The sequence below is a fragment of the Canis aureus genome, chromosome 5 (assembly GCF_053574225.1).
Source record: "Canis aureus isolate CA01 chromosome 5, VMU_Caureus_v.1.0, whole genome shotgun sequence".
Classification (NCBI taxonomy): Eukaryota; Metazoa; Chordata; class Mammalia; order Carnivora; family Canidae; genus Canis; species Canis aureus.
The window spans coordinates 66,005,536-66,032,537 of record NC_135615.1 but is presented as its reverse complement, the minus strand read 5'-3'; the positions used below and the strand labels follow the sequence as shown (position 1 = coordinate 66,032,537).

Below are 27,002 nucleotides of genomic sequence, written 5' to 3'. Positions count from 1 at the left end.
GAATGGGGTACCTGGATGGCTCAGTTGAGCGTCCAACTCTTGATATCGGCTCAGGTCTTGATCTTGGAGTCATGGATTCAAACCCCACATTGGGTTCCACACTGGGTGTGGAGCCTACTTTAACATTTTTTTATTTTTGTTTTTAATTTTTTTTTTAATTTTTAAGAAGATTTTATTTATTTGTGAGAGAAAGAGAGTGCATGAAAGCACACAAGCATCAGAGAGGGAGAAGCAGGCTGCCTATCAAGCAGGAAGCCCGATGTGGGACTCAATCCCAGAACCCCGGGATTACAACCTAAGCCAAAGGCCGCAGCTCAACCAACTGAGCTATCTAGGCTCAATTTTTTTTTTTGTTTTGTTTTGTTTTTTTTGTAGGCTCAATTTTTTTTAAATAAATCAAAATATATGAGGATGGAGCATCTGTCTGGCTCAGTTGGTAGACCATGAGCTTCCTGGTGCCAGGGTCATGAGTTTGAGCCCCACATTTGGTGTAGAGCCTACTTAAAAAAATGAATAAAATCTTAAAAAATAAAAATAAAATGTACGAGGACGCATATAGCTTGCCAAAATCATTTTAGAAGAAATAGTCACAGATAAGTTATGAAGATTATGATTGCAGTTACTTTCAGGAGTCATTGGAAGGTTCTGAACACAAGAATAATGTGATGTTTTAGTATTTTACAAACCATTGTTTAGGACAAGTATGGAAGCAGAAAACAGCTGGAGATAGATTTTTTTTTAAAGATTTTAGGGGATCCCTGGGTGGCGCAGTGGTTTTAGCGCCTGCCTTTGGCCCAGGGCGCGATCCTGGAGACCCGGGATCGAATCCCACGTTGGGCTCCTGGTACATGGAGCCTGCTTCTCCCTCTGCCTATGTCTCTGCCTCTCTCTCTCTCTCTCTCTCTGTGTGTGACTATCATAAATAAATAAAATTTTTTTAAAAATGTTAAAAAAAATAAAAAATAAAGATTTTATTTATTTACTCATGGGAGACAGAGAGAGAGAGAGAGAGAGAGAGGCAGAGACTCAAGCAGAGGGAGAAGCAGTCTCCATGCAGGGAGCCTGACGTGGGACTCGATCCCAGGACTCCAGGATCATGCCCTGGGCGAAAGGCAGGCGCCAAACCGCTGAGCCACCCAGGGATCCCCCTGGAGATAGATTTTTGAAATTCTATCTATAAATCCAGGTTATATGGTGGTTTGGACCAGAGTGGTTGCGGTAGAAGTAGTGAGAAGCTGTTAAAGTTTAAATATATGTTGAGGGCAGAGCCAACAAGGTTTGCTGTGATCTGATGTACCATGTAGAAGAAGAGAGAGAGAAAGGTCAATAATAACTCCAGTTACAGGGTTGGAATTGATCACTTCAACAGCTCATCTATGAACTCATCTCTGAAATGAGTTTGATGTATATCCTCGGGCTCCAAGCTGTTGTGTTGTTATAGGTTTTTAAGTTGCACTCCTGAAGTATAAAAGGTGTAGTGCCAGACCCCCTAGTAAAATAAAACAAACTTCAGCTGTTGTACTGGACATCCCTCTTCAGAGTGGATCTTCATCTCCTCAGTGATGATTTCAGAGTCTGGTGTTTTATCTTCTGTTTTTATTTATTTATTTTTTTTTTATTTTTTATCTTTTTTTTATCTTCTGTTTTTACACTGAACTCTACCCTTACAGAGGGCAGGAATTGGTTGTAGATATCTTTGCATTCCCAGTTTATGTTTTATTTTACTTTCAGGCCTGTTTAGCCTGAACATGTATTCCTAAAGTACTTGTTGACTATCTTCTTGCCAAATCTCATCGATAAGATGTTTTTACAAATCTATACTCTTTTGTCTCCCCAGTACCTTGGGTTCCCAATATCTTAACCTGACTATGAGGTCCATTTTCCTCTTCTCCTATACTGCCTCCTAGCCCCTATAATCCATACATGTAGATGCCAGTGATGAGCTAGAATGTGCACCCTTTCAAAGACACATTTCACACTTATTTGAGCACAGTTGCAAATGAAAGAGGAGAAGGAGAATCCAGGAGACAGTCTTTGGTCTTCTTTCTGTTGTCCCAAGCTCTTATTAAAAAGTTACATACCCCATCAGGCAAGCAAAAGACCTGCAATTCGCAGGTCTCTTTTTCTTTTCTCTTTTTTTCTAAGATTATTTAAGCAATCGCTACACCCAACATGGAGCTCGAACTCACAACTCAAGATTGAGAGTTACATGGCTACAACCCCGACACAGTAGCATTTGTGCCAATTTCTGGTTGGAATGGTGACAACATGCTGGAGCCAAGTGCTAACATGCCTTGGTTCAAGGGATGGAAAGTCACCCGTAAAGATGGGAATGCCAGCGGAACCACACTGCTTGAAGCCCTGGATTGCATTCTGCCACCAGCTTGTCCAACTGATAAGCCCTTGCGTCTGCCTCTCCAAGACGTCTACAAAATTGGTGGGATTGGTACTGCACCAGTGGGTCGAGTGGAGACTGGTGTTCTTAAGCCTGGTATGGTGGTCACCTTTGCTCCAGTCAATGTTACAACTGAAGTAAAGTCTGTTGAAATGCACCATGAAACTTTGAGTGAGGCTCTTACTGGGGACAATGTGGGCTTCAATGTCAAGAACGTATCTGTCAAAGATGTTTGTCGTGGCAACGTGGCTGGTGACAGCAAAGATGACCCCCAATGGAAGCAGCTGGCTTCACAGCTCAGGTGATTATCCTGAACCATCCAGGCCAAATCAGTGCTGGATATGCACCTGTGCTGGATTGTCACACAGCTCACATTGCTTGCAAGTTTGCTGAGCTGAAGGAAAAGATAGATCGTCGTTCTGGAAAGAAGCTGGAAGATGGTCCCAAGTTCTTGAAATCTGGGGATGCTGCCATTGTTGATATGGTTCCTGGCAAACCTATGTGTGTTGAGAGCTTCTCTGACTATCCTCCTCTGGGCCGTTTTGCTGTTCGTGACATGAGACAGACGGTTGCTGTGGGTGTCATCAAAGCAGTGGACAAGAAGGCAACTGGAGCTGGCAAAATCACCAAGTCTGCCCAGAAAGTTCAGAAGGCTAAATGAATATTATCCCCAATACCTGCCACCCCAGTCTTAATCAGTGGTGGAAGAACTGTCTCAGAACTGTTTGTGTCAATTGGCCATTTAAGTTTAATAGTAAAAGACTGGTTAATGATAACAATGCATCGGAAAACCTTCAGAAGGAAAGGAGAATGTTTTGTGGACAATTTGTTTTTTGTGTGTGTGTGTGTGTGTGTGCGTGTGTGGCAGTTTTAAGTTATTAGTCTTTAAAATCAGTACTTTTTAATGGAAACAACTTGACCAAAAATCTGTCACAGAATCTTGAGACCCATTAAAACAAAAGTTTAATGAGAAAAAAAAAAAAAAAAAAAGATTGAGAGTTACAAGCTCCACCGACTTAGTCAACCAACCTCCCAAATGGTCTCTTTTGAAGTCAACTTCACAAAGCTCCCACTATCACTTATCAAAGTTTTGTACTGTCTTATTCATCAGTCTGCCTCACACCTTAACTTCCAAGGATCTTACCCAAGAAAGCCTATAATATAACAGAATACCAACCGTTTTCTAAGCACTGCTGGATGCCAAAGGAAAACATGATGAACAAGACTTAGAGATGGGAAAAGTGGAGCATTGAGCAAGAAGTGAAAATGGATAGTTTGACTTTGGTGTTAAATTTATTATTTATTTCTCCCTTTAGCTCACTGTGTGGCATGACTCTGTTAGCTCCTTCATACAACTATCTTTATCTGAAAACAATGACTTATTTGCATGTTATTTTTTAATTAAAGATTTTATTTATTTATTAGAAACACAGTGAATGAGAGAGAGAGGGGGGGGCAGAGACAGAAGCGGGCTCCAAGCAGGGAGCCCGATGCAGGACTCGATCCTGGGTCCACCAGGATCACACCGGGCTGAAGGCAGCGCTAAACCGCTGAGCCACTGGGGCTACCCACATGTTATCTTCTTTAAAGTAAACTCTATACCTACCACCACGTTGGAGCTCAGGACCCCAAGATCAAGAGTCGCATTACTTAAAAAAAAAAAAAAATAAATAAATAAATAAATAAATAAATAAATAAAAAGAGTCGCATTACTTATTTTCATGTTTATCGCCTGCTACAATAGGATGGGAATCTCCTCTATCTTGCTTATAACTGTATCCTGGTAAAATACAGTGCCTAGAACATCATGCAATAAATAGTTTTTTTTTTTTGCAATAAATAGTTCTTGAATGAATGACCATAAGGAAATGAACAAGAAGCATTTTAACTATAAATGTAGTTAATACGTTGCAGATTTTTTTTTCAAGTTCTAGGTATTTGGGCTCATACTTTGCCTTCTTTATGATTTATGAAAGTTGGTAACTTTCGGAAAGTTGGGTAACGTGAGAAAAAAAGTAACCAAGGGAGGAATGCCTATTTAAGGATTGGGTTATTTATTTTATTATTTTGTTTTATTTATTTTATTTTATTTTATTTTTTATTTTTTATTTATTTATTTATTTTTATTTATTTATTTTTTTGGAGTTGGGTTAATAAGGAAGGAAAGAGGTACTCTAACCTAAATCCATTATTTGGCTTCTAGTTAGTTCTGTATCCTCTTGAGTCCTGGAGGAGAGAGCTAGCTCGTTCATTTCTCTGCTCCGCGTCGAAACCCGAACACTGCCCGGAAGGTAAAGGGCGCTCAGTAAAGATCTGAAGAATCAAAGAACCAGGCAGGAAAACTAAGAATGGCCTGAGGAGCGAGCTGGCTCGGAGAGGCTGCAGTTCCTCCCCGAGGCAGGAGGCGGCGCCAGCGTTACAGCAGCCCGGCCGCCGGCAGTTCTTGGTCCCTCCGGCTGACCGTCCGACGCCGGCCCCGAGGCCGGTGCATGGAGCTAGCCAATAGGAACTCGTCTTAGTTGTGGGGTCGGGCAGAGATGCCCAATGAGCGTAGCGGGTGTAAGCAAGGGGCGGTGCGACGCGGAGGGGCGGAGGGAGGCGGTTAGAGGTGGGAGTTGGCGCTGCGGGCCGGGCGGGGGCCGCGGAGCTGCGATGCGGACGGGGCCGCGGCAGTGACCGCAGCTGCCGCCCGACATGAACTCGCTGGAGCAGGCGGAAGGTACGGTGGGCCTCCGGGGTGGCCCGGGCGCTTCCCGGAAGCTGGCGGGGCTCTGGAGGGGTTGGAGTCGCGGAGACCCCGCCCCGGGGAGAGGAGGCCGCGACGGAGGGGCCGGGGGCCGCGGGGAGGCGGGAGGGCCGGGGCCGGGGGCCGCGAAGGATGGGCCGGGGGCCGGGGGCCGGGGGGAGGCGGGAGGGCCGGGGGCCGCGACGGATGGGCCGGGGGCCGCGACGGAGGGGCCGGGGGCCGCGGGGAGGCGGGAGGGCCGGGGCCGGGGGCCGCGAAGGATGGGCCGGGGGCCGGGGGCCGCGAAGGATGGGCCGGGGGCCGGGGGCCGCGAAGGATGGGCCGGGGGCCGCGGGGAGGCGGGAGGGCCGGGGGCCGCGACGGATGGGCCGGGGGCCGCGGGGAGGCGGGGGGGCCGGGGGCCGCGACGGAGGGGCCGGGGGCCGCGGGGAGGCGGGAGGGCCGGGGGCCGGGGGCCGCGAAGGATGGGCCGGGGGCCGCGAAGGATGGGCCGGGGGCCGCGGGGAGGCGGGAGGGCCGGGGGCCGGGGGCCGCGAAGGATGGGCCGCGGGGCGGCGGAGGGCCGGGGGCCGCGAAGGATGGGCCGGGGGCCGCGGGCCGGCCGGACGTGGGTGGGCGCCCGGGAGCCCCTCGCGACGGCTACTTTTGCTTTTTACTCATTAGCCAGCGTCTTGCATTTTGCGCTTTTGCGTGGCCGTCGTTTACTTGATGTTACCGCGGTGACCCCGGGAGTTGCACCGTGGTTCCTGCTGCGGTTTCTGGTCAGCCGCCGCGTCCCGGCCGTGCTTCTCGGTCTCCTGAAGTTAGAAGGCGCGACCGCGGGGTGGTGGCCCCGGCCCGTCGGCAGGTCACAGGTGGCCGCGGCGGGGGGGGGGGGGGAGCCTTTCCGCAGCCCCCGTAGCCGCGTGGGAAATGCAGAAGGACCCGACACCCGGCACAGCCCCTAAGTACAACCGGGGGCTAGAACTCGGAATCGGGTGGTTGCGGAACGGCAGACCCCGTCGGACTCTGCCGACAGGGGAGACGTCGTTGTCACGGACAGCTCTGGGCCCCCGCAGGGTCACACCTCGACCTGACCTGACCGGACCTGACCTGACCGTGCTCCCTTTATTGGCGCCCCCAGAGTGCCGGCCCTTGGCGCTGCCGCGGCCGGTCCAGGCCGGTCCACACGGCACGTTACGAAGCTCCTAAAGGCGGACCAGTTTCCTTATAGGCGAAATTGGAATCAAAGAAACCTGATGGTTTTGTCCAGTACTCAGAGCTGCCCTAGGAAACGAAGTAGACAGTGCAGTGAAACGTGTGAGCTGCTGTGTGAAGACCTGAAGCGGTTAGAGTATATCTGAAATGTCATCTTAAGAGATTCAAACTAGTCAGAGAGCTAATTGGAAAATTGAAATCTTTTTACCTAGATCTCAAGGCTTTTGAGAGAAGACTTACAGAATATATTCACTGTTTGCAACCTGCCACCGGGCGTTGGAGAAGTAAGTTCTTGAATGTTTTTTTTTCCCCCAGGGAAAATAAACCCACAATTGGTACTTTTATCCCTGCCTAACAATGATTTGCTTTTGTGTAAGAGTTTTGACTAACAAATGCTTTACTAAACCATGAGATTTCCTTTGTTTTAACGGTTTTAAATTTATTTGACTTTGTAAACAATGCATCCTAAAGAAAAAAAATTTTTTTAAGATTTTATTTTTAAGTAATTTCTACACCCAATGTGGCGTTCAAACACACAGCCTTGAGATCAAGAGTCAAAGGCTCTACGGCCTGAGCCAGCCAGGCACCCCCACCAAAGAAATCTTTAGGAAAAGGAACTGCCCATGCTAAAAGAACATATATTTTGTATGGTTGGGTTTTCATTTTTCCATTTAAAATACATACCGTTTTTTTTATTAAATATTACATATTGATAAATGACATGTGATTGCAGGAACTTGTTTAGCAGTTTTGGTTTTTTAAAATATTTTATTTATTTATTCATGCGAGAGAGAGAGAGAGAGAGAGAGAGAGAAGCAGGCTCCATGCAAGGAGCCCAACGCGGGACTCCATCCTGGGTGCCCAGGATCAGGCCCTGGGCTGAAGATGGCGCTAAACCGCTGAGCCACACAGGCTGCCCTGCTTAGCAACTTTTAAATTTGCCTACAAACTATTGAAATAAAGTTCTGTTAAGGAAAATCACATATTTTTTTTCAAAGGTTTTTATTAGGGAGAGAGAGAGCGCGGGCACCAGTGAGAGAGCAGAAGCAGAGAGAGAAGCAGGCTCCTTGGTGAGCAGAGACCTGAGATGCTGGGCTTGATCCCAAGACCCTGAGATCATGACCTGAGCAAAAGGCAACTACTTAACTGACTGAGCCACGCTGGTGCCCCAAGGAAAATCCTATTTAACATATACTTGCCAAGGTTATGAAATTACCCTTGGTCAATTTTAGTAGAGCATGATTGTATTGCTTTGCAGTATATCCTACAAAACAAATTCACGTTATAACTGTCTATTCAAAATGTCGTGACTACTATCAAATATGATTTGAAAGAATTGTGATGATTGCTCAGTGGAAATACTTAGGAAATGCAAGTGATGACCTTAGCAAACAAAATGTTTTGCTAACTTGTGTTGGGACCAGACTTAGTTTCTTGGATGTGTATGATTGAACTTCTTGTCAAAAGGGAAGTACAACAGCACATGTTGAATAGATACTTTATTTCACAGTATAATTCAGTTTGTGGGACCAAAGAGCACTATTGAAGTTAGGAACCTTTTTCTGTGTCAGGATTTTTTGTGATATTTTTCTTAGATCTATCTGCAAAGTTTCATTCATATGCTCTGAGAATTCTGATATGTCAGAATTTACAAAGAGTGATTTTTTTTAGATACCTTGGTTTAGGGAAGAATCCTCCCAAAACCTTATTTCACTACTACTTGAAAATCTTTTAAAATGATCCAGTGGTATCTCATAAAATATAAGACAGTGAATTTACTTTACTTTTTCTGTGATTCATGGTCTCAGTGCTTACATATAAATCAGCTTGGTTAATATACCAATCAAAAGTATGTGTATGAGGTCCCTTCCAGTGAGTTTGATTTTGATTTTGCTTCATTTTTCAAAAGAACAGTCTGTGTAGTGCATTGCTTATTGGAAACACAGCTTTATAAGAAATTGAGTTTAATCTGAGCTGAGAATGTAATTTTAAAATTTTGATTGTGTACTTAAATACCCAAAATGAGATTGTTTTCCTGTGATTTGCCTCTTCTAAAAGAATATCACTAGGACTTCTAGGTTAAGTTGCTTTTTGAATCTTGATCTTTATATTTTATTTTATTTTATTTTTATTTTTATTTTTCGATCTTTATATTTTAAAACTATATGTGTCTTAACTGAAGGACAGTAACTTGATACCCAGAATGTTAACTAGGACTTGGTGCCCTTTTATTATTTTCTAGTAGTACCATTTATTACCTTTTTAAAAAATTTTTTAAGATTTTATTTATTTATTTGAGAGGGAGAGTGAGCAAGGTAGAGAGAGCACAAGTGGGGTGGGGGAGCAGAGGGAGAAGAAGGCTCTTCGCTGAGCAGGAAGCTTGATGCAATACAGGGCTCAATCCCAGGACCCTGAGATCATACCTGAGCTGAAGGCAGACAGATGCTTAACTGACTGAGCCATCCAGGCACTCCTGAGATTTTAATTTTTTTTTTTTTAAAGATTTTATTTATTTATTCATGAGAGACAGAGAGAGGGAGAGGCAGAGACACAGGCAGAGGGAGAAGCAGGCTCCATGCAGGGAGCCCGACGTGGGACTCGATCCCGGGTCTCCAGGATCATGCCCTGGGCTGAAGGCGGCACTAAACCGCTGAGCTGCCCAGATTTTACTTTTTAAGTAATTTACACCCAGCATGGAGCTCAAACCTACAGCCCTGAGATCAAGAGTCACACGCTCCACCAACTAAGTCAACCAGGTGCCTCTATACCATTCATTCTTACATTTTGCTTAGGATCTATTTAGAATTCTTAAAATAATTCTAGCTTAGTGGGGAGAAAAACTTTACTGAGCTCTACTGTCAGATTTTTACCCTGATCTTCCTTTAAGTCTCTGAAGAAAATCTGGTACTCCACATTCCTGATCACACCAACCGATGTTTAACTCAATGCAAGCAGTTGTCTTCCAGCAAAATCCTCTAGTCAGACAGTGCGTTCATAAAAGAGTCTTTGTTTGGTTTATTTACAGTAGAAAATGAGAGGTGTTTTTTTGTTTGTTTTTTTGTTTTTGTTTTTTAATTTAAATTTACAAGATCTGCAAAATCAGCACAAAGCCATCCAAAGTTCCTACGGCTTTTGATTTCATAAATCTTGGTAAGTTCTGACTGAAGTAATAATAGGGACACTATCATCCTCAATTACTGAGGTTCACAGTATTTAAAGAGAATTCCCGAAGGCCATACAGCAAGTTTCTTAATTCCTCAGTCGAATGCATTTTCCATTTAATAAAGTGCTGCATCCTTTGGCTGTCATTTATTAGGAACTGGTGGTATTAGTATAAATTTATTAACAGCTTATTTCCTTACTAATTTCGTGTTTATCTTTCATCAGTGCTTCTTATAGTGGTATCTGTCTGTACAGCTACTGGTGCCTGGAACTGGTTAATAGATCCCGAGACACAAAAGGTAGAAGTTTTGATTTAAAATCTTTAATGGATTAAATGAGATAACGTAGCAGTGCTTTGTTCATTGTAAAGTATTACTCAGATGCTTCCTATTATTACTAGTAGTGATATTGAACAGTATATTAAATATATGCTTTATATTAATTTGCTTAAGAAAAACTTTGGCCACTGTAGATAAGTATCTTTTACAAGGAAAAATGCATGAGAAATAACACTATGCTACTTCTCATTCATTTCTGAACTTTTTACATGTCATTTTATATATGTCATAGTCACACATTTTTACCTATTTCAATGTAAACATTGTCTTTATTCTCCTTTGTCCATTTAGTATCGTGTGTGCCAGCTTTAGAAAATTGTAAAATACCATTTTCTTCTAAGACTAATCTTTGGTAGGACCTTTCTTTATCCCACAAAGCATTTGAGATGACTTTGCAGGAGACCTATGATAAAATAGCAAAATATTAATGTAATAAAAAGTCAAGATGGTGGATAAAAGACAATTAGACTAGAGGGTCAAAAACAGGAAGGAAACCAGGTCACAGACAAGGCCATGTGGGACACCACACTTGCCCAAACTGAGTTATAAATTAGTCTCTGAGTTACCTGATCAATAAAGTCACTGTTCCATGGTTTTTCTACTTTGTGAAAGGAACACATGTATGAGTTCCATAAGCTAGCAAAGGTTTTGTTCTCCACATTTATCTCAAAAAAATTTCCTGCCTGAATTTAATATAGGAAACACTAAGAGATCTCCCATTGGGCACTGTACAAGAACATCCCTATATCAAATGCAATAAAAAATTTCATAATGTTCTTTCTCGAAGCATCCTTTGATGAAATCTGATAGCATGTTTTTCAGAATTCTACTTCTTTCTACTAACTTGTGCCTTAATTTCAAACTGAGGTGTTTGTTTTATTAGAGAAACAGTAGTCTCCAATTTTTCAGTGAAGTTTTTTCCCTTGGTGCAGCTTTATTTAGGTAATAATAATAACGTCATTTTCTTAAATCTTAAACCCACATCCTTTTTAAAACTGTAATTAGGTAGACTATTACAGTAGCTTTATTTATAACTTGTTAGGTTATACAGAAGAAAAACCTAATAGCAAAGCTTTTGTCAGCAGTCCAAATGGCATTTCAGGCAGCCAGGGATTTATTTAGCATGTAGTCTCCCTGACTTAATCCATTGAGGTGGAGCTATAAAAGAATAGGAGGTAGGGGAATTTGGTGATGGAATTTTGCGTTAATAGAAGAGTTTTTATGGCAGATAGGAAACTCTCTTGTGTGTTGATTTATAAAAGTCTGATCTTAGGGCTGTGCTTGGTACTCATCTTCAGGGGAAGAGTAAGGAGGCTGGCAAGAAGATTGAAAAGATCTATCTTGGGAAATGAATCTGACTTCTAATTGGGAAAAATATAAGCTGATTTCAGCTAGTTGAGATCTTAATAAAACACAGAATTAAATGTAATTTGAAATAGGCCCAAAACTCTGTAGTTAATGTAATTTTCTAAATTAGGTGAGAATATAACTATTAGCCTAAGGGTTAGCTCTTTATTTCAGTATTTAATAACCTCAAAGCTGATAGGGGTTTTAAACAGCAATTGTTTCTGTAGCAAGAGTTGCAGACTCAAAAGCCAGTGCATGACTATCTGGAAGAACCCAAGGAGAGAAGCAACAGAGCAAACTGGAAAGCACATGAATGCCTGATCTAAAGGGGGGAAACTGATACCTAGATGTAGTTGATTATTGCCATGGAGAAAAGAAGGCTGATGTTGACGGATCTAATTAAAATTAACACATAAGACACTATATGTGCTTAAACTGTGCAGGCCATGTGAAATCTAGCTGGCCTTTGGGAATTAAAGGTTTAAGAAGACATCCCTCTGGAATATTAACTTCTTTTTCAGAATTTCATCCTTCTGGGAGCTTCTTCCCTCCTGATGTTTTCAGCCTCTCGTTTCTTCATTTGACAAATTTATTTAACCGATAGCATGCTGGGCTAGCTACCTGGTGCTTTTTATAAGTTTAGCTCTCAGTCTTGAAATATGTACACATCTCTTGGTATGAGAGTGGAGTATCGATGCTTCTGGCTTAATTCTGTTGCTCTCATTTAGTTCCTGGTCCATCTGATTTCTTTCTCCAGACTCTAAACATCATCTCTCCTTCAATCTACAGTTCTGTTCCCCAGCCTTCAGTGCCCATTCTTGTTCCAGTCCTGGATCCTGGACCCTTATCTCCACCATATTCATGTTGTCTTGTTTCTTGCTATCATCTGATTATGCCCAGATATGAAATCAGCTCTTTGTTTCTCTTAAACACTCTTTTTTCTTTTTTTTTTTTAAGATTTATTTATTTGTTTTAGAGAGAGAAAGAGATGAGCAGGGGAAGGGGCAGAGGGAGAGAGAGAATCTGAAGCAGACACACCACTGAGCACGTGGAGCTCGATCTCACAACCCTGAGAATATGACCCGAGCTTTAACTAAGAGTCAGACACTTGACTGAGTGAGCCACCAGCACCCCCTTTTAAGTTTTATTTAAGTAATCTCTATACCCCATGTGGGCTCAAACAACTCCAAGATCAAGAGCCACATGCTCTTCTGACTGAGCCACCCAGGTACCCCTAAACCCTCGTTCTTTATAGATAGCTACTAATCATCTTTCCCTGCTTGAGTGTCATCTGGCCATTTAAATTTCAGTAGCTTTGGGCAGCCCAGGTGGCTCAGCAGTTTACGTGATCCTGGAGACCCGGGATTGAGTCCCACATCGGGCTCCCTGCATGGAGCCTGCTTCTCCCTCTGCCTGTGTCTCTGCCCCTCTCTCTCTCTCCTCTCTGTGTTTCTCATGAATAAATAAATAAAATTTTTTAAAAATAAAAATAAAATAAAAAATAAATTTCAGTAGCTTCAAAACCACTCATTTTTTGCTCCCACAGAGAGGGAGGGAGGGATGAGTCTCCACGTAAGAGGAGAGAAGGAATATGGTAGTGTCTATGCAGATGCAGCAGGAGATGGTTAAATTGGGACCAGACTATGAATGGCAGAGTCTACTCAATTCTCATAAAGAAGCTTTTTAACAGGGAGAGTAACTAGATCACTTTTGTGTATTCATTGACTTCAGATCAGAGACCTCCTTCATCTGCACTCATTCAACAGTATTGGTTGAGCACCTATGTTTGCCAAGCACTGTTTCAGATGTTGGGAAAACAGTGATGCACAAGACAGCATCTCTACTGTTGTGGAACTTAATCTTGTGCTTTTATATATGTATGTATGTATGTATGTATGTAATCTTTATGCCCAACGCGGGGCTTCAACTCACAACCCTGAGATCAAGAGATATATTCTACCAACTGAGCTAGCCAGACACCCCAATCCTGTACTTTGTTTTAAGTTTTATTTTTGTTTTGTTTTGTTTTGTTTTTTTAGTAGTCTCTATACTCAAAATCAGGCTTGAGCTCAAAACCCCGAGATCAGGAGTCACACATTCCGTTGAGCCAGTCAGGTGTCCTAGTCTTGTGCTTTTTAAATTGCTCCTTATCAGGAAGGGTTCAGTAAATATTTTTGGTAGGATGTTTTTTGATTATTTTTTTTTTTAATTTTAAAAATTTTTATTTAAATTCAGTTTGTCAACATATAGTATAACATCCAGTCTTCATCTCATGTGCCCTTTGGTTTTTGATTAGAAGAATGAATTTGTAATGGTTCAACTCTTTGGAATGAATAGAGGGAACATTGCTATATTATTTTGCTACATTAAAGATATGAAACATTTCTATTTTTATGACACAGCTAAACAACTGGGATTATTTTAAATTATTCAAATCTTCATATTTCAGATGATTCAAATGTTACATATATTTATACACAAGTGGGGAGGTAAGAATTAGTATTCTGAGATTTTAAACATTTTTATGTTTCAAACTCTTCTTTTCCAGGTGTCTTTCTTCACATCATTATGGAATCACCCGTTTTTCACCATTAGCTGTATCACTCTAATAGGCTTGTTCTTTGCTGGAATACACAAGAGGGTTGTTGCACCATCAATGTATCCTTTATCAGAATTGACTTTTATTCTCTGAGTAAAATTAAAGCACCTTCTTGATCATCTAGATGTTGTTTTAAAAGCTTATTCTTCATATGATAAATTTTCCTTTGACCACATTTTTTCAGTATAGCTGCTCGATGTCGAACTGTATTAGCAGAATACAATATGTCTTGTGATGATGTGAGTATTGCTTATATTAGAAAATTATACATGTGCATGAAAGGACTGAAATCTTTTGGCTTAAATAAAGCAGACTTTGATAAATTACATGGATTAATAGTGGAAATATTCTTATAGCATTGATCCTAATACCCATATTTACATCTCAGAAATCGAGATGCATCTAATAATCTGTAGTATCATACAGTTCAACTGATAGAGTTGACTGTAATTTTTTTTTTAAGTAAGCTTTATGCCCAATGTGGGGCTTGAACTCATGATCCTGAGATTAAGTCATATGTTCTACCACTGAGCCAGCCAGGTGCCATTTTGATCTTTCCTAATGATATAAAATCATAATGTGTGTTATGATTGAAGTCATCTTAAACTATATATAGAGTGGTCATTATTGGCTAAAAACGGCTTGTTGGGTGTTGGATTTGTAAACTCTCTAATGGTACTCTGTATGTATGATTTTATTTTATTTTTGTTTAAAGATTTTATTCATTTATTCATGAGAGACACAGAGAGAGAGAGGCAGAGAGAGAAGCAGAAGCAGACTCCAAGCAGGAAGCCCGATGTGGGACTCAATCCTGGGACTCTGGGATGATACCATGAGTCAAAGGCAGATGCTCAACTGCTGAGCCACCCAGGCGTCCCTAGGATTTTATTTTTAAAAAGATTTTGAGAGAGCGAGCAAACATGAGCACAGGAGGCGTATAAAGAGAGGGAGAAGCAGACTTCCCTCTGAGCAGGGAGCCCCACACTGGGCTCAATCCCAGGACCCTGGGATCGTGACCTGAGCCCAAGGCAGACATTTAACCGACTGAGTCCCCCAGGCATCCCCATATGTAGGATTTTAAATTGCATCTCAAGTTAATTGACAGATGCACATACAAACCGACTGTGTTTTTAAAATTAATAACATATAGGCATATTAAGAGTATGTCACAGATTTGATTTGCTTATTTATAAAAGTATTTTTACCTTCAGTTAAAAAAAACTATTAAATAACACCTAGTTTAGAAAACTAGAATAAAGAGCAAAAAAAAAAAAAAAAAGAAGATATTAAGGCAGGGGGCCCCTGGATCAGTGAAGAGAATAAAGACTAAACACTTTGATTTTTTTTTTTTAAGATTTTATTTATTTATTCATAAGAGGCAGAGACACAGGCAGAGGGAGAAGCAGGCTCCATGCAGGGAGCCTGACATGGACTCTATCTCGGGTCTCCAGGATCAGGCCCTGGGCTGAAGGCAGCACTAAACCGCTGAGCCACCCGAGCTGCCCAACACTTTGATTTTTTAAAAATTAGAGGATAAGGATAGTATTTCAAGTCGAGGGCTAGTAGTGTTGAGACAGTTTTTCATTTGAAAAAAATGAATTTAGATCTCTGCTTCGCATCAATTAAAAAGACTAAATTCCAGATGAAGTCCTTTTTTAAAATTTATTTATTCATTCATTCATTCATTCATTCATTCTTGATAGACATAGAGAGAAAGAGAGGCAGAGACACAGGCAGAGGGAGAAGCAGGCTCCATGCAGGGAGCCCATCGCGAGACTCAATCCTGGGACTCCAGGATTGCACCCTGGGCCAAAGGCAGGTGCCAAACTGCTGAGCCAAAAAAAAAAAAAAAAAAAAAAACAACAAACAAACTGCTGAGCCACCCAGGGACTCCCCTCCACCCCATGAAGTCTTAAATATATTTAAAAAGACAACTCATCCCATAATTAAAGCATTAGAAGAAAATATAAATGAATGTGTGTTCTGGTTTTTTTTTTTTAATTAATTTATTTATTAGAGAGAGTGGCACATGCACACACATTAGTCAGGGGAGTGGTACAGGGAGTGAGAAACCCAAGCAGAGTCCTTGCTGAGTGTGGAGTCCCAACACAGGGCTGGAGATCACAACCGCAATCAAAACCAGGAAGTGGACGTTCAACCCACTGCACCACTCAGATGCCCCAATGTGTAGATCTTGGTATAGAAAAGCTCCTTTGTAAGACCCAAAACAAAAACACTGCCATGGAAGAGTTTGGATACCTTTAATTGAACCAATATTTGAAAACTTTGTACACCAAAAGGCAAGAAAGTGAGCACTGATGAGAAGTATTTGTGTGGCATCCGGCTGGCTGGCTCAGTCAAAGAACACGTGATTCTTAATCTCAGGGTTGAGTTCGAGCCCCACATTGGGTGTAGATATTACTGGAAAATATTTTTTTTAAAGAAGAAGAAAATATTTCTAAGATGTCTAACAGAGGATAGAAACCAGACCTATTTAAATTTTTTTAAAAATCGTAAATTTGAAAAGTGGGAGGGCAGCCCGGGTGGCTCAGTGGTTTAGCGTCACTTTCAGCCCAGGTTGTGATCCTGGAGACCTGGGATCGAGTTCCAAGTCAGGCTCCCTGCATGGAGCCTGTTTCTCCCTCTGCCTGTGTCTCTGCCCGCCCCCCCCCCCCCAACCTGTATCTCTCAGGAATAAATAAAATCTTAAAAAAAAAAGAAAAAGTGGGAAAAGTAAATCTTAACATAGACGTGGGAAAACAAATAGCCTCATTTGTAATTGGGGAAATGCACAGTAAAACTGAATTTCCGTTTGTCTTACCTATCTGTCACTGACATAAGTTAAAACTTCAGTACAGTGGGACACCTGGTTGGCTCAGCGGTTGAGTGTCTGCCTTCAGCGTAATCCTGGAGTTTGGGGATTGAGTACTGCATTAGGCTCCCTGTGGGGAGACTGCTTTTCCCTCTGCCTATGTCTTTGCTTCTCTCTGTGTCTCTCATGAATAAATAGATAAACCTTAAAAAAAAAAAAACTTCAGTACGGTGGTGGAGTAGATGCACTCCCATGCTCTACTTGATGAGAATGTATTGCCATGTTGGAAAGCAGTTTTCATCATTCTTATAAAATGAAAATTTGGCATGCCTCATAACCTAACCATTCTACTTCTCCCCATCTACCTTTGGTACCCCTACCTTTGGTGGGAACCATCACATTTCACATAAGGAGGCAGGTATGAGGTAGTAAGTTGCAACATCCTTTGGAGTAGGGAAAAAATGGAAACAGGTTTTAGGTTTCTCAACAGGGACAGGGTAAAATAAGCTTTGGTATAGCCACATCATAAGAACCTATGGTAAATCTATAAATTTGGACGTGCAAGGATCTTTCAAGACATAATGTTAGGTACAAGAAGGAAATTATTAAACAATACACTCAATTTGGTATCTTTTTTTTTTTTTTAAAGATTTTTTTCCCCAGTACTGTTTTCTTTTTAATTCCAGTATAGTTAACTAATATACAATGTTATATTAGTTTCAGGTGTACTGTATAGTGATTCAGCAGTTCCGTACATCATCCCATGCTCATAACAAATGTACCCCCCCCCGGCCCCATCACCTATTTCACCACCACCACTGCCCCCCGCCACCTCCCCACTAGTACTCATCAGTTTGTTCTCCACAATTAAGGGCCTGTTTCTTAATTTATATTTTTTTTCCTTTGCTTTTTTTTTTTTTTTTTTTAAGATTTTATTCATTTGAAAGAGAGAGCACAAGTGAGGTGAGAGGCAGAGGGAGAAGCAGACTCCCCACTGAGCAGGGAACCCAGTGCGGGGCTTGATCCTAAAACTCATGATCATGACTTGAGCCGAAGGCAGATGCTTAGCCAACTGAGCCACCCAAACGCCCCTGTTTTTTCTTAAATGGCACAATGAGTGAAACTGTACAGTATTTATCTATTTCTTTTTGGCTTAGCATTATAGTTTCTAGCTCCATCTATGTTGTTGTAAGTGGCAAGATTTCATTCTTTTTTAAAATCTAAATAATAATCCATTGTGTTTATATATGTATATATGTATGTATTTTATGATGTATATATATCTTCTTTGTCCATAAAAAAGTTTTAATTATGAAAATTTCCAAACAAAAAAATGAAGAGTATAATGAATACCCATTGGTCAGTGTCAACAATAATCAGCTCATGGCCATTCTTATGTGCACCCCTGCCCACTTTTCCTCCATTAGATTATTTTGAAACAAATCCCAAGTGGTATGTTTTACCCTCGTATTTTAGCACATTAGAAACACCAGATTTTTTTTTTTTTAAGACTTATTTATTTATTTGAGAGAATACGGGGAAGAAAGGCAACAAGAAAGGGAGAGAATCTCACTCAGACTCCCTTTGAGCACGGAGCCTGACACAAGTTCTTTTTATTATTTGTATTTGGAATGTAAATCTATAGAACACAATCTGGAAGGATTCATGCTAAAACTGGTTTCTTCTTTAAGAGGGCTAGAATTTGAGATAGATGGAAAGGATTTTAGCTTATCTATATTTGAAAATTATTTTAATTTCTTGTTTATTTTTTTTAAGTAATCCTATACCCAACGTGGAGCTTGAAGAAGTCATATGCTTCACTGGCTGAGCCAGGCAGGCACCCTCATATTTGATTTTTTTTAAGATTTTTATTTATTTATGAGAGACACAGAGAGACAGAGACACAGGCAGAGGGAGAAGCAGGCTCCCCATAGGTAGCCTGATGCGTGATTTGATCCCCTGACCCTGGGATCACGCCCTGAGCCACTCAGGCATCCCTAGTTTTTTAATAATGAGATTACATTAATATCATATTCATGTAGTTTAAAATAGATTAAAACCATGGATAAAACAAATGGGGTCTATTCGTACAGTGAAATATTGTATATTTTATATCAAAATAACAGTATAGGGATCCCTGGGTGGCGCAGCGGTTTGGCGCCTGCCTTTGGCCCAGGGCGCGATCCTGGAGATCCGGGATCGAATCCCACGTCAGGCTCCCGGTGCATGGAGCCTGCTTCTCCCTCTGCCTGTGTCTCTGCCTCTCTCTCTCTCTCTGTGACTATCATAAATAAATAAAAACGTAAAAAAAAAAAAAAAAAAAAAAAAAAAATAACAGTATAAAATAGTACAAATTACTGAAACATAGTAACAGATGAATGGCAGAATTACATTGAGTGAAAGAAGTAGATGTCAAAGAACACACTCTGATTCCATTTGTTTAAAGACCAGAGACAGGCAAAATTTTTGGGAAATGGTTATGTCTACATAAGGAGTGGGGCTGCCATTGACCAAAAAAGGGCCTGGAGGGACTTTCTGGGTGGTGGTGATGTTCTGTATCCTGCTCTGGGTGGTGGCTGTGAGTGTATATTGTGTGTATATTAAGATTTTTGCCTAGTTAACATACAGGCGGGGAGAGGCAAAGGGAGAGAATCTCAAGCAGGCTAGGCACCGAGCACAGAGCCTGATGTGGGCTCAATATTGTGACCTGTGTCAGAATTAAGAGTAGGACGTTTAACTGACTGAGCCACTCGGGCAGTGGGTGTATATATTTCTTAAAACTTGTAAAACTGTATGCAAGGGTTAGCATCTTACTGTATTTAAATTATACCTTAATAAAACAGTGGAAAAAGGGATCCCTGGGTGGCGCAGCGGTTTGGCGCCTGCCTTTAGCCCAGGGCGCGATCCTGGAGACCCGGGATCGAATCCCACATCGGGCTCCCGGTGCATGGAGCCTGCTTCTCCCTCTGCCTGTGTCTCTGCCTCTCTCTCTCTCTCTCTGTAACTATCATAAATAAATAAAAATTTAAAAAAATTAAAAAAAAAAAACAGTGGAAAAAGTTCTACCTGCATATCAAGGAATTACCAAAAAGAAGAAGTCCCCTGAACAGCAGTGTATAAGCATCAGTGTTCACTCCAGTCATTTGTTTACAATTTTTTTTTTTTTAAGATTTTATTTATTTATTCATGATAGTCACAGAGAGAGAGAGAGAGGCAGAGACACAGGCAGAGGGAGAAGCAGGCTCCATGCACCGGGAGCCCGATGTGGTATTCGATCCCGGGTCTCCAGGATCGCGTCCTGGGCCAAAGGCAGGCGCCAAACCGCTGCGCCACCCAGGGATCCCATTTGTTTACATTTTTATCTGAAAGTAAAAATTTAGTGTTGGTAAAGGAAAAATGTTTATGCGCAAGTACGTTTATTTTATAAACTTCATTTGGCAAAGAGCATAAATTGGTTTATATACATTGGATTGATTGCCTGATTTATAGGGAAGCCAGTGGACTGGGGAGTTCATCAAATACATTGTTTTAAAGTAATGAAGATTTTCGAAAGAAAGCTCCACACAAAACTTTGAGAACATTAACTATTAATTGCTTAATCTTGATTGAATATAGAGAGGTGTTCTCGTACCTTTTAAGTGCACTTCAAAGTTTATGGATAAGTGGTGATTTTTTTAATGGAATTGATTACTGAAAAAAAAATTTTTTTTCCCCCATTTTTACAGACAGGAAAACTCATTTTGAAACCCAGGCCTCATGTTCAGTGACAATCTTCACTCATTATTATGGGACCTAAAACAGCCTTTCTTCAAATAAGTGATACAGCAAAAAGCCATAAAGGATTCCTTTTACAGTTGGATATATGAAGGTCATAGCAACAACTGACAAGAAGTGTGCAATATTTACTCAGATGATCTTGATGATGATGACTCACGTCCTCCGTGCTTGGTACCTTTGATTATCTGTGTTACAGTATTAGTGTCACTTTAGTACTTCAGACCCTGCAGAGACTTTTGCAGATGAAGTATGTCTGTATGTTACTAAGTTAAACTTAGAAACAGAACCTCATCCAGTTTTTATAATGTATTTTTGCAAACTACTGTAAATAGCAAATCAATGCCAATGTCAAAGAGGGAAGCATTATGTGGACATTGTTCTGCACCAGTATCTTACGAGCATCTGTTTGCCATCCCCACAGCTCTTCAAAACCAGCTATCACACGTAGCTGTGCCTTTCATTCTCACACCCCTCTGTTTTAATCATAATGCAAGAAAAACATCGGATTGGGCGTAAACTGAGGAAGACTCGTCTCCATCATATTGTAAGAAATTATAGATGTTCTGAGAAACCATTTTTGTTAAACCAGATAGTGAACTTCAGCCACTCTTGTGGTAAATGTTTCCAGTTGGTTGTTTTCCTTCAATGCTAAATATACTTTATATTTTTAAAATAATTTTAAGAACACTGCAAAGGCTTCTGAATATATAAGTTTAGTTATAAATTATGTGCTGTCTGGGAATTTGATAGTCCTTGTTTTAGATAATTGGATCTTATGCCGTGGTGGACGTGCTGTTACACTAGTGTTGCACGGGTGTAATTGATCAGCTGCTCCATCACGGGGGTGACTTGGGAGCGGCGCCCCAAACCAGAGTCTACAATTCTCACTGTTCCGAGAGTGTTAATGACATACTGTGTATGCATCTTAGCCACCTGTACTATAATTGCCCTTAATCTTAAACTATTGGGATTGCTGTAAATATTTTAAAGAACTGGAGGTGCCTTTTACCTGTTTATTAGAAGATTTTGAAAAGGTTTAAATTATTTCATGAGCAGTCTTTTAAATTCCACTTAACATAAAGCTGAAAATTCACTCACAGGACAAAAACTTTTTAACAAGGCTACCATTTAACTTAACTGTGTTCATCTTGGCTTTCCCATCTATAAGATTTTATTCTTGAAACTGCAGCAATAAGACCCTCTGCTCCTACAGAGTCATCAGAGGGTATTCTATATACTCGGCACTGTTTGATTTTCTGTAAATTTTGTAGGTAAATATGTGTATAAAAATAAATACTTTATATATAATTAGTGATCGGGCTTTTTTCCTTTATTCATGCAAAGTCTGTAACGCTTAAAAATGTTAAAAACATACCGCGTGTGTCAGAAACAGCCTCGTTCCAAATGAGAAATCTTTTAACTCTGTCTAGTAGAGCAAGTAGCAATTGTAGATATCAGTTTATTAAGCTATGATAGTCCTTTAATAGTCCTACTCATCATTGTGTGATGACATTTGCCTCCTAATCAGGAAATGCAGGTTTCCTCCATTGTGCTTTATTAATTTGGATTGACCATTTCCTCTAAGAATATAAAGTAGAAGAGGGATTTTATAGGTCCTTAATCCTTTTTGGAGTAATCAACTACTTTTAATATTTAATGAAAGCCTTGACTCTTCTCCCCTAGAAAAATACACCTGTGTGTGTACATATACTTTGCATGCATTCAAAGATTTCTTGATGTTAGACTGCTTGGAATCTGATGGCTCCAAGAAAGAAACTTTTGTTCCAAAGATTTTTCATCCTTATGCTTCTAGCAGAACAATTCATTTGCCAAAAAAGTCTGCTCTGGTTGAAATGGACAAAGAATCCTCATTTGGTTAGCTTCTCTTTACCACCACCCTTACCCTCTCATGTCCCCTTCCACACTATCTGGAAATTACTGGTTGAGTCCAGCCAGAGATTACAAGTGGGGAAGACAGTCTTCGGATGTTTAGAGTGTCTTCATTCTGGCTCTCCACAACTTATTAAAGACAGTACTAGCACCAGGATCTAAGTCTCCGATTGAAAAGATGCTTGTGTGTTGAACTTAATTCAGGAGCCATTAGAATGTGATAGTTACGAGTGTGGATTCTGACTCCAGACTGGATTTGAATCTCAGTTGTACTGCTTGCTTGTTTTGTAACTTTAGGCAAATTATGTATTAGTTTCCTCATTTATGAAATAAGTGTAATGCCAACTATCCAGATTTATATCATATGCTACAGAGTCAGTGCTCTGTAAATCTAGTTGTTAAACCAAATCCTAAAAGTTAGAAAACAAACAATTCCCTGTTGGAACTTTACCCAACATCAACATTTTTTTTTTATTTTTTTTTATTTATGATAGTTAGAGAGAGAGAGAGAGGCAGAGACATAGGCAGAGGGAGAAGCAGGCTCCATGCACCGGGAGCCCAACATGGGATTCAATCCCGGGTCTCCAGGATTGCGCCCTGGGCCAAAGGCAGGCGCCAAACCGCTGCGCCACCCAGGGTTCCCCATCAACATTTTAATTGAGGAAATTCTGCTTATCTTATGAACCAAGCAAACTCCTAAATAGTGGACTAAATGGAAAGAGAAAAGATATTTGGCCCCTAATGATAAGAAACCTAAAATGGTTCTAGGTATTTAACTTTTAAGCAGCCTCACTGAAAACATCAAGGCTTGTGATTCCCTATTACTGCTGTTGATTGAAGAGCTCTTTCCTCCTTTAGGAATGGACTCTTGGGGTAGCCCGGGTGGCTCAGCGGTTTAGAGCCGCCTTCAGCCCAGAGCCTGATCCTGGAGACCCGGGATCGAGTCCCACATCAGGCTCCCTGCATGGAGCCTGCTTCTCCCTCTCCCTGTGTCTCTGACTCTCTCTCTCTCTGTGTCTCTCATGAATAAGTAAATAAAATCTTAAAAAAAAAAAAAAAAAAATGGACTCTTTTTTTTTTTTTTTTAAGATTTTATTTATTCATGAGAGACGGGCAGAGACATAGGCAGAGGGAGAAGATGTGGGACTGGATCCCAGGACTTCAGGATCATGCCCTGAGCAGAAGCAGACCCTCAACCACTGAGCCACTCCGGCTTCCCTAGAACGAAACTCTTTTTTTTCTTTTTTTAATTTTTTTATTTATTTATGATAGTCACACAGAGAGAGAGAGAGGCAGAGACACAGGCAGAGGGTGCAGGCTCCACGCCCCGGGAGCCCGATGTGGGATTTGATCCCGGGTCTCCAGGATCGTGCCCTGGGCCAAAGGCAGGCGCCAAACCGCTGCACCACCCAGGGATCCCCCTAGAATGAAACTCTTGATTGACATTTTCTTTCAGGTGTTTTTTTTTTAATCTCTACACCCATGTGGGACTCGAACTCACGACAAGCTCGAGTCACATTTTTCACACCATGCCAGCCAGGCACCCCTTGATTGACATTTTATACAGACTGAGCTAAGAATCATTGTAACTGATGGATGCTCTGCCCTCAGCATTGACAGTTCCCATCATTTCTTCCTGCTAAAACCATAGAAACTCGAGTTACATTCTTCAGTTTCATTTTTCTTTTATCCTCTAAAAATTGGAAGAGCATCTTGTCTGCATCATGAAACATTTTAAAAGCACATTTTTAGTGTATGATGGTTATGCAAGTCCTGATTGTGTGAGAGACAAAAGTGAAAGAAAAAAGTGTCTTACTGGAAAGTTTTAGGGGTGCTCTTTCCTCACTTTTGCAGACTGCCATTTATGTGGCAAGTGCTTGGTTGGGTATGAAGGTATAGAAAATGTATGAGGAAAACTTTGCCCCCTTGGAACTGGTGGGGGAATACAGACCATTGATTGAGGAATTAGCATGTGGTATAAGTGCTATGAAAGTTAAAAGTGTAGATGCCCAGAGGAAGGGGGTTCAGCCCACACTGGGCTCTCTAAAGAAGTTCTTTCTAAATGGGTCTGAAGGGTCATGGGGGGCGGTGGGGGGGTGACACACAAGACAGTTTTTGAGTGTGGCCACAGCATGGAGTTTTGGAGAAGGGTCATGGTGAGAGATGAAATTGGAAGTAAGTAGGAACCGGGGGTCAGGAGTACTGTGAGGACAGTGGGAAGCCACCAAATGTTTTGATAGGGAAGTGACAACTGGATTTGCACTCGATGACAGTGACTACTGTGGACTGAAGGGGTAGGCAGTTGGGAGCTCTGCTACAGTCCAGGCGACAGATATGGGCTCTTGAAATAGAGTTCAGTTAGGGGAACCAGAGGAGGGAGTAGGAGCTTTTGGAAGTTACATGTTTGATACCTAGTGGGAGGCAGTGATGGGTAGCACTTGAGGATGAACCCTACCACCCCTTCCCATCCCATGTAACCTGTTACAGAAATAAAGATTCTGTGATCACCAATGTTTGGGAACTATTATATCCTCCTCTTGGAGATTCCCCACTCTCCAAAGTTTATTAAAAACTCTGAAGAGGGCAGCCCGGGTGGCTCAGTGGTTTAGCACCGTCTTCAGCCCAGGGCCTGATCCTGGAGACCCGGGATCAAGTCCCACGCCGGGCTCCTTGCATGGAGCCTGCTTCTCCCTCTGCTTGTGTCTCTGCCTCTTTCTCTCTCTCTCTCTCTCTCTCTCATGAATAAATAAATAAAATCTTTAAAAAAAAAAAAAAAACTGAAGAAGTCCTGCAGTAGAGAAACCTGTTTCTGCCTCTTTGCCATTTTGTGAAATAGCTACTAGCATTCACCGTGGATATTTGGATATTAAGCATGGTTTCTGTCTCGTCTACCAAGCTCCTGTTGAGTACTCTTGCCGGGTTTGGGGATTAGTGGCCAAAACAGTCCTGCTTCTCCCAGACAATTTAGAAAACTTCCTTGACTCCTTTGCATTTGGGACGTGGTCATGTTGGAAAGCTGTAAAACTGTTCCTGTTGCAGGGTGTTCGGTGGTGCTTGCTGGTGATGGCACAGTTTCATCAGGCCAGTTTGATGACATGAATTTGGGCATTTATTTTTCTAAGTTTAGTCTTAGACTGGTCTCTCTAGACCTCCTCAAAATTCTCTGAGATACCCAATGTCCTTTCAGTGATATGTTTTTTGTTTAACCAAAGTTGGCTTCTCTTACTTGCAACTAGGACCCTGACCTAACAGAAGCAGTATTCCCAGGGGCAGACTTTGAGGAAAGTTAATCTATGTAAGGGACTAGGGCACTGCTTCAAACCAAGCATGATGTCATCTGTCGAGTTAGGGAGCTTCAGGCCATGTGTAGTGGAAGAGCACCAGCTGACAGGTTGACTGGTCCATAGTCCTGGTTCATCCATTTGCCACTTGGGCTGATGACTCCTTCTCTCTGAACCTTATGGTCCTCATTTGGGCCTATTCATAGCTGTCTTCTTGCAGAATTGTTATAAGGACTAAATGAAATTATGTGTGTCAGATATATAACATGTTGGGTGTTTTTATTACAAATGAATTTTAAGTCCTTATTCTGAGTTCTTGTCATATGCAGATCTTCAGTACCCAAGAGCACCTGGCAAGATGCTCAGTGACTATCCATTGAATGAATGAATCTTGACTTTGGTTGAAATTGGGTTTGTGGAGCACCTGGAGAGCTCAGTGGTTGCACATCCGCCTTTGGCTTGGGTCATGATCCCGGAGATCTGGGATGGAGTCCAGCATCAGGCTCCCTGTATAAGGAGCCTGTTTCTCCCTCTGCCTTTGTCTCTGCCCCTCTGTGTCTCTCATGAATAAATAAATAAAATCTTTAAAAAAAAAATTGGGTTTGTACATAATTACACTAAATCTTAACTTTTCTTACATAATTTGCCTATCTAGTTTTAGGAGAGGTTTTCTTTTCTTTCTTTCTTTCTTTCTTTCTTTCTTTCTTTCTTTCTTTCTTTCTTTCTTTCTTTCTTTCTTTTTTTCTTTTCTCTTTCTTTCTCTTTTTGATATCTTATTTTTAAGTATTCTCTACACCCAGCATTGGGCTTGAACTCACAATCCCAAGATCAAGAGTCGCACACTCCACCAGCTGAGCCAGCCAAGTACCCCTGGTTTTGGAAGAGGTCCTTAAATGCTAAGATTTTTTTTCCCCCCTGAGAGGGAGAGAGAAAAAAGCAGCATCTCACAATCCTGAGATCAGGACCTGAGCCACATTAGTTGGATGCTTAACCAGCTGAGCCACCCCATTGCCTTACCTTTATTTTTTTTTAAAGTAAAGAAGCTGGGGCTGGGTTTCTGAAATTACTGTTTTTTTAATTAAAAAATTTTTAAGGATTTTGTTTATTCATGAGAGACAGAGAGGCAGAGACAACAGGCAGAGGGAGAAACAGACCCCCTGGAGAAAGAGCCTGATGCAGGACTCAATCCCACGATCATAACCTGAACCGAAGGCAGACATTCAACCACTGAGCCATCCACGCGCTCCATAAGTTATTTTTTTATTCCAGTGTGTTTAAGATGTAGTGTTACATTTGTTTCAGGTGTATAGTGATTCGACAATCTGCTACAGTACTCAGTGCTCATCACGATAAATGTACTCTTAATCCTTATTTCTCCACTCATTTCTCTTGGCAACCACCGATTTGTTCTCTGTAGTTAAGTCTGTTTCTTGGTTTGTCTTTTTGTTGTTGTTGTTT

At 41.4% G+C, this 27,002-nt stretch overlaps 1 protein-coding gene across 5 annotated transcripts; it reads left to right on the top strand.

The window, feature by feature from the left end:
• Positions 1–4,976: 4,976 nt before the first annotated feature.
• Positions 4,977–26,107, top strand: CNEP1R1 (CTD nuclear envelope phosphatase 1 regulatory subunit 1). Of its 5 annotated transcripts, XR_013380305.1 has the most exons (8): positions 4,977–5,114; positions 6,551–6,622; positions 9,726–9,799; positions 13,734–13,843; positions 13,969–14,023; positions 20,322–20,544; positions 20,795–20,917; positions 25,874–26,107. XR_013380305.1 is itself a non-coding variant. In XM_077898494.1 (6 exons), the coding sequence occupies exons 1-5, from the start codon at positions 5,090–5,092 to the stop codon at positions 14,017–14,019; spliced, it is 327 nt and encodes a 108-aa protein (XP_077754620.1). In that variant the 5' UTR covers positions 4,977–5,089; the 3' UTR covers positions 14,020–14,023; positions 20,322–21,681. The 5 variants fall into 5 exon arrangements, 2 of the variants coding, with proteins under 2 accessions (XP_077754620.1, XP_077754619.1); XR_013380303.1 differs by having other exon boundaries at positions 20,322–20,917; positions 25,874–26,104; XR_013380304.1 differs by lacking the exon at positions 25,874–26,107 and having other exon boundaries at positions 20,795–21,681.
• The last annotated feature ends 895 nt before the right edge of the window (positions 26,108–27,002 follow it).